At 33.4% G+C, this 14,094-nt stretch overlaps 1 protein-coding gene and 1 non-coding gene across 3 annotated transcripts; one reads left to right on the forward strand and one right to left on the reverse strand.

The window, feature by feature from the left end:
* Nucleotides 1-3,611: 3,611 nt before the first annotated feature.
* Nucleotides 3,612-8,634, forward strand: LOC107796473 (cysteine-rich receptor-like protein kinase 42). The gene is made up of 6 exons (XM_075250536.1): nt 3,612-4,643; nt 5,249-5,359; nt 5,473-5,823; nt 6,687-6,921; nt 7,023-7,167; nt 7,912-8,634. The coding sequence occupies exons 1-6, from the start codon at nt 3,893-3,895 to the stop codon at nt 8,308-8,310; spliced, it is 1,992 nt and encodes a 663-aa protein (XP_075106637.1). The 5' UTR covers nt 3,612-3,892; the 3' UTR covers nt 8,311-8,634.
* A 3,701-nt stretch (nt 8,635-12,335) lies between these two features.
* On the reverse strand, nt 12,336-13,611 carry LOC107796477 (uncharacterized). Of its 2 annotated transcripts, none has more exons than XR_012708148.1 (2): nt 13,387-13,611; nt 12,336-12,701 (listed from the first exon to the last, which is right to left on the reverse strand). It is a non-coding gene; the product is annotated as an uncharacterized LOC107796477 (transcript). The 2 variants fall into 2 exon arrangements; XR_012708149.1 differs by having other exon boundaries at nt 12,336-12,704.
* Between the last annotated feature and the right edge of the window lie 483 nt (nt 13,612-14,094).

Genomic DNA, 14,094 nt, shown 5'->3' on the forward strand with positions numbered 1-14,094 from the left:
ACTATACATATATTCACTTATCAAAACTTTATCTATAATTTTAACAAAGTAAGATTGAAATAATATTCATGTAACAAAAAAAACCCGCAAACCTGAAAAATCCGACAAAATCGAACTAATCCAAACCGATATAGTTGGTTTGATTTGGTTTTGATAAAAACCGAATCAACCCGGTCCATATACACCCCTAGTAACGGGGATATATAGAGAAATATATATAATAACGTAATTACAAAGACAAGAGTTTTCTTTTGTCGTCGTTAGTTGACATTCAATTCATCTTCCTAATAATATATTGCTATAATTAGAAGCATTCTTCTATGATCCCTTCTATATTTTTTATTCCTTCCAGAAGAAGGAGCAGGAGAAAATGAAGGACAAAAATGGTATATTTTCCTTCAGTACAAAGAGGGGATTTTTTATTTTCTATCTTTAAGTAATTCTGAAGAAAAACAACGAGAACGATGTATCTACTACTCTTTCTTTCTTTTTTTCTTTTTTTCTTTTTTTTGATTTCTCACCCGGTATTCGGTACCCAAATTGGGGCCCGACTAATCCGAATTCGCGCCGGGAAATCCCACATTGAAGGATAAACCGCTCCCTAACAACGACGACTGCATACCCAGGAGCTCGAACTCGAGACCTCTACTTAAATAGTAGCACAGTTCTCTTCCAACAATTGCCTCATAAAGAGGTATTTATACGTAAAAGCAATGTTATATATTAATATTTGTGTGTGGATTTTGTCTAGGTGTGTGTTTTTCTTTTTTTCTTAATTTCTTGTCCTCATCTTTTTTCAGGAAAAAAAATTTGGTAGGTTGTTTCAACTACTATATTGTCTTTTTGCATCATGGTTGACACTTTGGCTAAAGAAAGATTACCAAGAATTAATTAGTTTTTTCATATTCAGCATTTCAATGGACATGGAGTTAAAAAAATTTCAATTTGACTTATACGTTATAAGTGACAATTGACGATATATATTAGAAAATTTAGTTTAATAGAGAACTTATCATGTCAGAGTTAATTCAATTGATTAAATGAATTAAAATTCTTGAAATTTACGGAAGTCGTGTAAAACTACGTAGATTGTTAATGGACATATTTTGATATGTTGAAAAATTAAAAGAGTACCATATAGTTGGAACACAAAAGGAGTACGTACTACTGTAACTGGCTACTCGATCGTTACCCCAAAAAAAAATCATTATGAACATTAAAAGGCTAGTCACTACTAGAAAACTGCCTAAAATCGTTCAGAAATATCGATCGAAATCGGTTTGAAAACTAAAAAAATCGATCGATTTCCGACCGCTTTAATACGTCGAAAATAGGTTGGTCGGTAAAAAATAACGATCGAAGTCAGTCGCAATTTCCGACTGATTTCGGTTGGTAAATTAATTTTCACAAACGACTCAAAAAGAAAAAATCTGCCGAAAAAAACGACCGAAGTTGGTCGGTATTTTTAATTATGCAATTACAAAATGCAGCGTCTAGACTCGAACCAGGGCATGATACTATTCTACCACTAGACTATTGGTACATATTGTTTTTAAGACTTTCTTTTAATTTATTTGTATTCTTTAATCTTATTTTCGCGCGAGAATAACCGATTGATTGCGCTCGGTTTTATTAAAAATATAAAATTACCTACTGAAGTCGGTCGGTATTTTAAAATAACTGACTGATATAACTGACCGATTCCGGTCGGTTTTTTGAATATTAATTTTAATTTATTTTATATGAAAAACCGACGATTTCGGTCGGTTTCTTAAAAAATAAATTTTGAGGCATGCTAAAGTAGATTCTTGCATTTTTGCGCCAAAAAAATCGGCCGAAGTCAGTCGGTTTCGTAAAAAAAATAAAAAATAAAATATTTTGAAAACCGACCGACCGAAGTCGGTCGGTCGCCCGGGGTCGATTTTTGCCGAATTTCTAGTATTGAGTCTTCTCCAATAGGGAAAACTTGCATCTACAGCCGAACAAAAATTACTAATAACCTGTTTGGCCAAAAATTGAGGTGTTTGGCCAAGCTTTTGGAAGGAAAAAAAAGTGCTTTTGAGGAGAAACAAAAGCAGTTTTGGAGAAGCAAAAAAAAAAAGTAGATTCTCTCCAAAAACACTTTTTTGATAAGCACTTTTGAGAAAAATACACTTAGAAGCAGTTTTTTAAAACTTGGTCAAACACTAATTGCTGCTCAGAAGTGCTTTTCAAACTAATTAGTCAAACACAAACTGCTTCTCACCAAAAGTACTTTTGAGAAAAGCACTTTTGAAAAAAAAAAAAACACTTCTCAAAATAAGCTGATTTTTACAGCTTGGCCAAACGGGCTATAAGTCACCAATGAATATACATATATATTAAGTAATGAAAAAATAAGACTGACAATCTGCTACAGTACGTTGAGCTATAATAACAATATTAAAATTACTTTATATTATCAGTATATATAAGAATAAAATAAAACGTGAATGTAGCATATAATACCTACCATTAACTTGCGTATGATCATCCGACAGAGGTGTGGAATATATGGATCATAGGTGCAACCTAGGAATCATTTTTTGTTTGTTTTCGTTATAATAATATTACCACGTGAATTTCGCCATTTATCATTATGTTGACAGGTATGAGCACTTGACTATCGTATGTTTTTACATCTACAATTATAGCTTTTTGTAGCCCAGTAATTAAGATCACTAAGATGTCATTAGTGATGTATCAAGTACTTGATTTTCCTTCTTTTATATTTCTTTTTATTGTGTAATTATTTTTCTTCTTCATCATCTTCTTCTTTTTGTACAATTTTTTGGCTTTTGGTAGCCATGTAAGATGTCATTAGTGATGTATATGAAATACATGATTCTTTTTGGACAAGTTTCCTTCTTTCGATATTTCTCTTCTTAATTGTGTACTTATTTTTATTCCCTTCTATTTTTCTTATTTTCTTACTTGGGGAGAAAAACATGTTTATTCATGGCGTACTACTAGGGATGGCAAGTGGTACGGTGCAGTGCAGGTGCGGGCGGGTTCTGTTTTAACCCGTAAAATTTCAACGCGCCCCGCCCCGCTCCGCATAGACTTTCACCCTCGTCCACCCACTTCGCACTCACACCCGCGTCCACCCACCCCGCTCCGCTTAAGTTTTTTTTTCTTCTTTTCATTTTGTTAGTTTTATTTCTTTTTAGTCCTTTGGCTAGAATTTTCATTTTGGTAAGGATTTAAGCTTGGTCTGGAATTGTGGATGTGATTTTTCTCATTTTACTATGGTATATACTATAAATAAAATCTTTTAAACTAACACTCTTAGGGAGGTAGAAACTTCTTAAATGACTATTATGAAGGGGCAACGCACATTCAACCAAGAAACCATTTAATTGACTAATGACTATGACTTGAGCAATAAACAAGTAGTATTAGATATACTCCATTAGCAAGTAGATAAGGAATAAAGAATATGTTAAAGACTAAAATTATTTCCAAAGAATTATAAATTATAAATTATAAATTATAAAATGGACCTTAATAAAATCAGGGTAGGCAGAAGCAGACAAAGACTTTTAATCCAAATTTAGCAAATGGGAACACATAAAAAGAGGAACGTAGCACACAAATGTTGGCTGTAAAGTATACGAATCATTTTTGAACAACAACACTCAAAAAAAGAAAAAAAATTACTACATTTATTCGTTTCTCTGGCTTCAAACCATAGCTTCCTCCTCTCTTCTCCCTCCGAAATCTCCAACTACCATTTCTTGTTTTTCTATTTTTATTACTATAACATAAAGAAAGGCGAAGGAGAAGCAGAATCTGGTTCGCTTCGCCATTCGCCTTTGTAGTCTACTTTGTTCGCATTCAGTAGCAGCTTGCTGGTGTCCTTTCGAAAAAAGAAATGAATTTTTCTAGCTTAAATTTTCTATTTCTAAAATGGATCATGATATTTTTGGTTAGTTTTGGTTTAATTTGTGAAGCGGATCCTCGGATTTCAGAAGCTGGACTTGTCTGTGGTACGAACAGAACATCACCATCTGTGATAATTCCTCAGTTCGTGAAATTAATGGAAGTTGTTTCACAGCGAGTACCGGAACAAGGTTGGGGAAGTCACGGCGTAAATTCAACAAATATATCAATTTTCGCTTTAGCAAATTGTTATGAAGATCTTCCTCGTACAGATTGTCTTTTATGTTACGCAGCAAGTCGTACGAGGCTACCACGTTGTCTTCCTGGTAAATCTGGTCGAATTTATCTCGACGGTTGTTTTCTTCGTTATGATATTTATGATTTTTTCAATGAAACAACTGATTCGAAAGAAGATAAAGTGAATTGTAGTAGCTCAATTGGATTGGCTAGTGGACAGGAATTGACCACGTTAACGGTTACTGCTGGTAATTTGATTACTAATTTGACGGGGACGGCGGTGGCGAACGGTGGTTATGCGGTGGCGCATTTGAACGGAGTTTATGGATTGGCACAGTGTTGGAAAACTGTGAGTAAAAAAGGTTGTAGGGAGTGTTTGGATAAAGCAAGTAGAGAAATTAAAGGATGTTTTCCTAGTAGAGATGCTAGAGCTTTAATTGCTGGTTGTTATTTGAGGTATTCTACTCAAGATTTTCTCAATGAACCATCTCAGGGTAATAGTAGTGGTACGTATTTTTCCTCATTTCACAATAGAAATTATAGTTTTCTGTGTAATTAATACTAGATTTTTGGAAAAATTACTAGCATATCAAGGTGAATTTGGTTCAAGAGCACTTTTTCACTTTCATGATTTAGTAAAAAAAGACAGCCCGGTGGGAGGGCCAGACCACTTTCATGTTTTAGTCGGAATCCAAAATGATTTTAAGGATTTTAACACTGAAACGTTATACTTTTAAAATTACAAGTTGAGAATTTAATACTTTTTGAAATTTTAGTAGAGCATATATATATTGGCAGGTAAACCCAATAAATATGGCTGCATCCACCTTTGGTCAAATTTTCTTATTACTTAGATTTTCTTTTGACGGCATAATTAATTAGTATAATGTAACGTTGAAATGCCATATTTTTCTAAAGTTTCATGACCTTCAATTCAAACTTTTCCTATTATAAAATTAGGAATTTGGTTGTCAAAATTTGGCTACGTTACTTTCTGTGCCCCTTTTTGACTTTTATTTTAGACTTTTCTTCCCCCTCCCCCCCCCCCCCCAAAAAAAAAAAAAGAAAATCACATTTCTGCATTTTTTAATCAAAATGCTCTTATTTTCAGGGGTAAGCAAAGGAGTAATAGTAGCTATAGTTCTTGGTGTGACAGCTTTAATAATGCTGGCTCTCTTTGTTGCTTACGCAGCTCGTAAAAGATCATTAACGCGAAAACGAGGTATTCCTATCATCATAATATTAAAATAAAATAATTTTGTGACTATACTGTTAAGTTGATAACGTTACGTAAGTTCAGAAAGTAATGTAATTTTTTTGGTTGCATTGTCGCAGAACGCATTAATCTTGGCAAAATATCGAGTTCATACAATAGATCAAGCTTGAATTATAAGTATGAAAATCTTGAGAAGGCAACAAATTACTTTGATACATCAACTAAAGTAGGCCAAGGAGGAAATGGTTCTGTATATAAAGGAACTCTGCCTAATGGAAATGTTATTGCAGTTAAGAGACTGTTTTTCAATACAAGACAATGGGTTGATGAATTCTTCAATGAGGTTAATCTAATCAATGGAATTGAACACAAAAATCTTGTTAAGTTGTTGGGTTGCAGTATTGAAGGCCCCGAGAGCTTGCTCGTATATGAGTTTGTGCCAAATAAGAGCTTGGACCAATACCTCTTTGGTAATTCTCTTTCTCATTTTTTTTTTTCTGAATTAATTTCACGTATTGTCACTAAACTTTACTCATTATAACGATACTGTCTTAAAGCTATTTTTTTTTTGCTTCTAAAAGTAAAGTCATAGTTATTTTGTAATCACATTAAAGTAATTGAACTTTACCCAATATATAACAGTAAAATCACCTTGATAGGCAACTTTTGTCGTTATAGTGGAAAAGGTTGAATGATTTTATGTTGTCGTGGATAAAGTTCAGTTAATTTAATATGGCAAAATATAGTTTTATGATTATACTGTTAAATGGGTATAATTTAGTGACTTTACAGTTGTAGCAAGTAAAGTTCTGTTACTTCAACGTGACAAATTTTTTATAATTTTAGTGTTATAGTGAATAAAATTTCTGTTACTTCAACGTGACAATTTTTTTATAATTTTAGTGTTATAGCGAATAAAATTTAGTGATCATATAGAAATTACTTTTTTCTCATAGATTGAGAGTAGTTGCATTCTACCAAAAACTAGCCCAAGGACACTCTTAACATGATGTGATATTGTCCGCTTTGGGACAAGCCCGCACGATTTTCCCCAAAAGGCCTCACACCAGGAAGAGATCTCTACTCCTTACATGTAGGCTCCCAGTATTTTCAGCTACCAATGTGGGACTTTGTTCGCCCACCCAACAGTAGGGGTAAGGTCTGCGTACACTTTACCCTCCCAAGACACCACTAGTGGGATTACACTGGATTGTTGTTGTTGTTGTTGTTGCATTTACAGTAGCTGCATCATTCTTACATTTACATCTCCAAGTAATTATGTAGTGACAAAATGCAGACTTCTAACTGAGTTCTTGAATATTTTCTGATGTAGACAAGAGCAAGATAAAGATTCTAAGTTGGGAAGAACGTTTCCATATTATAGTTGGAACAGCAGAAGGCCTTGCATTCTTACATGGAGGTTCTGAAATCAGAATCATTCATAGGGACATCAAGAGTTCAAACATACTTCTCGACGAAAATCTTGAAGCAAAGATCGCTGATTTTGGACTTGCTCGGTGTTTTGCAGCTGATAAAACTCATCTTAGCACTGGAATTGCTGGCACATTGTAAGAAAAAAAAATACATTTCTCATTACAATTCACCAACAATGGTTCTCTCTTTTTACTTGGATTGTGATTTTTAATTTCTTTTTTTTTTGGTTGTACAGAGGATATATGGCTCCTGAATACCTAGTAAAAGGACAGCTAACAGAAAAGGCTGATGTCTATAGTTATGGAGTGCTTGTTCTTGAAATTGTTTGTGGCAGAAAAAACATTGCCTTTGCTGAGGACTCTGGATCTCTACTACAAACAGTAAGAATGCTGCAATTTTTTCCTTACTGTTAATTTCATCTATGATCGCTGAACTTTATCCACTATAACGGTAAAGTCGTAAAATTATTTTTTGTTACGTTAAATTGAATTTTACTTACTATAACAGTAAAATTTCTCTACAATAATAAAATCACTAAATTTACCTACTATAACTACAACATCTACCCATCAAGGCGGCTTTTCTGTTTAGAGTGGATAAGATTTAGTAATGTTATTGTCATACTGAGAAAATACTATTATTAGTGACTATTAGTATTTTTTTTCATATTCTCTTTTACCATCTTTTGTGTTTTGTTTTATAAATACTTTGTATTGCTATTATTTGCTATTAGTGCTTCTTCTATTCTTTCTTTAGCCGAGGGTTTATCGGAAACAATCTCTCTGCCAGTCCAAGATAGGGGTAGAAGGTTGCGAACATCCTATCCCCTCAGACCTCACTTATGGGATTACCCTGGGTTATTATTGTTGTATTGTCATAGTGCGTAAACTTCAAGAACTTCAACAAAAAATTTGTGCGTAAACTTCAAGAACTTCAACAAAAAGTTTGTGTCTGCGATGTGACAGCATGTAAAGTTCAATTAATTTAATATGACAAAATACAATTTTGCGACTTTACCGTTATAGTGAATAAAATTCAGTAACCATACATGATATTATTCCGTTCTTTGTCAGTATTAACTTGAATTTGCTGGAACTTAGTAAATTTATCATTCTATTTTTCAGGTGTGGAAACTCTATACAACAAATCAAGTTACTGAAGCATTAGACCCTCTATTGAAAGGTAATTTTCCACCAGAAGAGGCATCAAAGGTTCTAAAAGTAGGGCTATTATGCACTCAAGCTTCTGTCGCTTTAAGACCATCAATGACTGAAGTTGTCCAAATGTTAACATGTGAAGATTGTCAAATTCCAGAACCATGCCAACCACCTTTCTTAAATTCAAGTTTATTAGCTGGCGGCTCTCTTAAATCCAGCATAAGAAGTTTAGTCTCATCAAATACACTCTTTAAATTAGATGAATCTTATACCACAACTACAGGGACAGGGTCCTCTAGTATACATAGTTCATCAGATGGACCACCAAGAAGTGATGAATTTCTTCTAAAACATTCTGAAAAATAGAAAATAAGTTAATTGCCCCCTCCCCCCCCCCCCCCAAGGAGAGAGATTTTGCACTACATTTTTTTGTGTACAGTTATAGAACTAGTAGTGCATTTTTGTGATATATTTTGGATTTGTTGGTGAGGAATGATACAAAAATGTGTAGACAGAAGGAGAGAGACATGTTTCGTTTTCAAAGAGTTGTGCTAATTGCTAAAAGCTATAGTAATTTAATGTCCTGCCATTTGTAAATTATGTAATGATTTCATAAGAATTAGGTGGATATGGACGGTTCATTTGGACCCCATTTGAGCTATCATAATTCATTTTCTTCAACCACCTGTACTTGTGGGTCTCAAGCTCAAATCTATTATGGATATCAAGGTAGGAGTATTTGTTACCAGGAAGAGATTTCGTAATAGATTTAAGGTTACAATTCTTTTATTCTTTATTTATGTTTTTTTAAAAGGTAGGACTTATGAGACAATTCATAATTAAGGGTGTGTTCGATAATAATGAAAGTTATATTTCGAAAATGCTGTCTGAAAAATAACTGATTTTATGAAAAATATTTTTGATATTTGGTTGGCGAATAAAAAATATTTATTAAAAAGCATTTTCTAATTGATAATAATATTAGTAAATCGGATAGGATATTAATGAAACTTTTTAGTGCTAATGATTTATAATAAAATTAAATGTTGATTAAAGCAGGAATATATAAAATTAAGAGTTGAAATACTCTTCCCAAAAGTGAAGGAATTCATTTTCTCCCTTTTCGAGGAAAATATTTCCTTGGCAGATATTTTCTAACAACCGGACACTAGAAAATAAGTTATTTTTCGTCATACCAAATAAACCCATAGTTAAGTTCGGATAGGTTATTTAAGAACTCAATCAAATCATGTTTATTAGAATCAAGACTACAAAATAAACTTAATATAGATGAGATATTTCGTGATTTCAATCAGTGGCTAGACTTGAAAGAACTAAAAAAAATTTCTGACAAAGTATGTTCAATATATATTTTAAACATCTAAAATCAATATTTTACTTTTATATACACAGTGTAATTTTTCAAAATATTTTGATGAAGGTTAACCACTCTTAGTAAAAGGTGGCTTCGCCCCTTGTTCCAATAAATGATTAGTAAATGAACATTTATTAATGGTGAAAATGATATTTATAGAAGAACTTCTAGAAAATCTATCAATAAACTTTTTTTAAATGTATATACATATAAATCAGTTGATACGACATGTGAATGTCATATAGCAAATCGGCTGATAAGCGCTAGCGGCCAAGGGTCACTATTCCTCCTGCTCATGCTTGGCCGATTGTAGTGCTGGACCATAGCAGCTAAGCGTTGGGACATCCCTGTCTTAGGCCCCTCACTATCCTTGAATGTCAACTAAAAATCTGCCACATAACAGAGCTCATAAACATAACACCTTAAAATAGAGACATTAAAAAGCTTTTATAATCATTCTGGACATTTCTTACTTGTTTAGGACCATAAATTTAAAGAGTTTTTATTTTTTCTTAAATTTCGTGTCAAGTCAAACAGATTCATATAAATGGAACAGAGAAAGTATATTACAATCAGACCCTTCTATAATAACATCCTTATGTAATACTCCCTTCATTCTAATTTATGTGAACATGTTTGATTGAGCACGAAGTTTAAAAAAATAAAGACTTTTGGAATTTATGGTCCTAAATAAGTCAAAAAGGGGCACAGAGTATTTGTGTGATTATAAAAGCTTCTCATTAAGAGTAGAATTATAAGTTTAAACTAATTTGTTACCAAATTTAAAAAGGGTCATTCTTTTTTGAACGGACCAAAAAGGAAATAAGTTCACATAAATTGGAATAGAGGGAGTAATCATTCACTATAAACGCGGAATTTTTCTCGGAACCGAATACTTTGTTATGTTATAATATATATCCTCAATAAAAACATTTCACTGTAACAACCAAAAATTTCGGAATAAACGAGAGGCTATTATAGAGAGGTTTGACTATGTGACCGCAGCAAAAGATGAGGTGATTCAACGTGGTCTTTTTTTTTTTTTTTTTAATCCTTATCAACCTAAAAGTTGGTCTTTTTAAGAATCTCTCCTTTTTTGACAGTTTTTTTTTTTTTAATTATTAGTGGAGAGAAGGGGAAAGAAGAGCGGAATATTATGTAGGTAAAAAATTTGATCTCTTGCCCCCTGATGTGAGTTATCCTCCAACCTTAAGTACTTCTGTTTTGAAAGCCTCTCCGACGAGTAAGATATTAACGTAAATACTACTATAAAATATCTCCCAAAGTATATTACAAATTTAAAAATAAAATATAAAATATACAATACCTTTACCTGCTACACATCCATATAGGATCTTCTTTTGGTATTTATTGAAGGAAAATTTTTTATTCATAGAGCTAACCTGGGAGTTCGCTTCATTTTGTATAATTCTTCCTCTCTTTTTTTTTGTTTTTTTTTTTTTGTGTGTGTGGTCATAGTAAAGAAGAAACAATTATTCGACCTATTTGCCAAGTGTGGTCGTTGACTGGTTTGCTGTGCACAAGTCACAACATTAATATCCGTTTGGCCATGAGTTTTGCCAAAATAAATTTGAAATTTATTTGGCAAACTCATGTTTGGCCATAAATTTTGCCCACATTTTGCCAAAATTCTAAATCCCAAAATTACCCTAATTGCTGACTTTGGGCCAAAATCCCAAAACTTGGGAATTATATACATGTTTTTCCAAAATAAAGTTGGGAAATATATTTTGAAAATGTATGTCCAAACATATTTTCATCTTCAAATCAAACTTCGCCCAAATCAAATTTTTCAAAACAATTTGGAAATCCATGGCCAAATGCTAGCTAAAATAGAGGAGTTATCAATTTCTCTGCTGTGTCACGAATATTTTAATGTTTTATTGTCGGCTTAATTGTGTAATTCTGAACACTTGAGAGCAACCTAAATCCAAGTAAGAGAAACAGCCATTTTTTATTCTTAAAACGCTCTCGCCAATCTTGTGAAGTACCCAATGGCAATTGCTTGTTAGTAGCGACTAAGGCCATCGTGTTAAGGGAACCTTTGCACCCTCTGAGGCATAATTGCTTCATAGAAACCACACAGCTTCGCCATGCTTCATCATCGACCAGAGATGCAATAGCTTTCAGATTGGACCTGCAAGCAGGGGCGGATGTAGCTCTATAACACCGTGTTCAATTAAACTCATAATTTTCGACGCAGAGAACAAATTTAAGTACAAAAAACCACTAAAATCGCAATAAATTATGGATATGAACTCATAACTTTAGGATATAATGGATTCAATACTAAGAACCTTAAAGGTTAAACCCATAAAAGTTAAATCCTAGATCCCATCTGCCTACATGTCTAAGTTCTATTGAAGCAATTACCTTAGTCAATAATCATCACAACTATGACCACCACAAGTACACCAATTCTTCGCACTTAGAGGCATCTAATGGTTTTGTACGTATGCGCTCAATGGTGGAGCCATGAATTTTAACAAGGAGATTAAAAAAATAAAAGAATGTCATCTCCATGGCAATTCCTGAACCACCTTTACTACTGCACTAAAAGCTTCCTTTATGTCAAGAGGATTCAACAATGTACATACACACACCAAAAAAAAATGACCTATTTGTGCAGCATAGATTTTTAATGAAGGGGATTCGATTGAACTCCCTTCCTAATAGGTTGCTTTGCTACTGGGTAGGTTCATAGAGGTGAAACCAGAGTTTGAAAATTCTCCAATTGCATCAACTACTGAAATCAACCAGATACACAAAGCAAACCAACTCCTTAACGTAGAACAACCATATTATCAGATTCAGGGTGATTTTGGAAGCTAAAACTTCATGATTGCAAGCAGCAACTTACAAGCTGCTGAGCAGGAGTCACTATAGCTATAGATTCTATTAACAATTGACAGCCCAAGAGAAGGGAGCTGGAAAAAATAGACAATTAACAGAAAAACATACTCATGCTAAACGGCAGATATGCTAGGCTCAATCATAAAATTTCAAAAGCATTACATTCCTCTGAAAATTTCAAGAACTACATGAAATGAAAAGGAACTCTAATTTTTGTCACATCACTTAATCAGTAACATCTAAAATTTGCATTGTTCATTTACCATATAAGCCAATTTCATGCTGAAGCAAAGGTAATTGAAAAGCTACTCCTCATTCACCACGACACTGATCTCGCCTTTCTCAAGCATATCATAAAATTCCTTAGTTCTCCTCTGGTTGTTCCAATGGTGGATTTTCCAGAAACCTCCCGCAACCATGCCAAGAGTAATCCCAATCAGTATCTCCTTCACTACACTTGGACCCTTGTACACAGCATGTGCAACGTGGGAACCTGCCATCTTTCCCTCTTCTTTAGGGAAAGGGATGTAAAACATGAATCAGTCTCAATGTAATAACACTGAATCGCTTACTCATACATACGAACAGTAAAAAAAAAAAAAAAGTTGCATCAAAATAACATGCAACATGTTCCTCTGTCTCAACTCTCAACTGACTGCCAATTTTTGCTTCAGAGATTCTAATTAGTGCATTTTGAATAATGTTTTAAAATGTTATTTTGATTATTTGATATGAAAAAAAAAAAAATTGAAACTTGATCAGTGATCACCTTTCGGAGACTATTCAAAATGACATCAATAAGCAAAAATGATAAGAATTGTGACGGAGAAATCAAATTTTATCCAAATTTCCTACCTCTCTACCAACGAACCATATAGAAAAATAGAAGTAGATGCTGAATATCTCATGCATATTTCTCATACAGCAAAATTGACTCCTATGGAAATCAAAGAGAATATTATTTTATTTTATTTTTCCTTTTTTTGGTTCCTTTTTTAGACAAAGATTATTGCTTCTTCCAAATCTTAATCCGATTATTGAGTTTACGCGAACCACAAGCACATAACTTGAAATCAAACATCTATAATATCAAGCAACAAAAAGCAATAATCTTAGCAAACATCTATTACTACGTAAATAACCAGGGAAATCGAGTAGAACAACGAAAATTCAAAGGAAGGGAAGAAACAAACCTCAGAAAGCAAATCGGTGAGACGGTGCCGCGAGAGAAGCAAAAGGACAGGGGCTCGAAATAGAGGGTAAAAAAGTTGAATTCCTTGTGACACAATTCTAGAAGCTCCGAAAAATATTCTAGCAGCCACCGAAAGAGGTAAATATTTGCTACGACGAAGTTTACGCTAGTTATGGTGGTCGACAGTTCTGACCAAATCACGAAAGTCAACGCTGATGTGTCTTGCGCTCCGGGCGTTCATGAATCGCCAGCATGGACAGCCTTTTTCTTTTTTCAAGAGGGGGTCCCTTAATGCCGCGTTTGTCCATTAGAAAATTTTTCCTTTTTTTTTTTTTTAATACAAAAATGTGTTTGTCTATAAAATTTTGAAAGTTTTTAAAAAAAATTCTAAACTGTAATATTTTCCAAGTAAAATGTATGTCCCAACATAATTTTAAACTACAAATACCATTATCAACTTAACTCTAAATACTACCTTATCTAAAAATTACAAATTTTACGTCTAAACGCCTACTAAAAATAGAAGTGTGCCTTTTGGCACCACATGTAACAAGGAAATTATTAAATTGAATATAATTTTCACGAAAGTACTAAAAAAGAGCAACCCGGTGCACTAAACTCCTGCTATGCGCGAGGTTCAAGGAAAAGCCGAAACACAAGGATGTGTTATACGCAGTCTTACCCTGCATTTTTGTAAGATTTCACGAAA

This window comes from Nicotiana tabacum, chromosome 3 (genome assembly GCF_000715075.1).
Source record: "Nicotiana tabacum cultivar K326 chromosome 3, ASM71507v2, whole genome shotgun sequence".
NCBI classification, from domain to species: Eukaryota; Viridiplantae; Streptophyta; class Magnoliopsida; order Solanales; family Solanaceae; genus Nicotiana; species Nicotiana tabacum.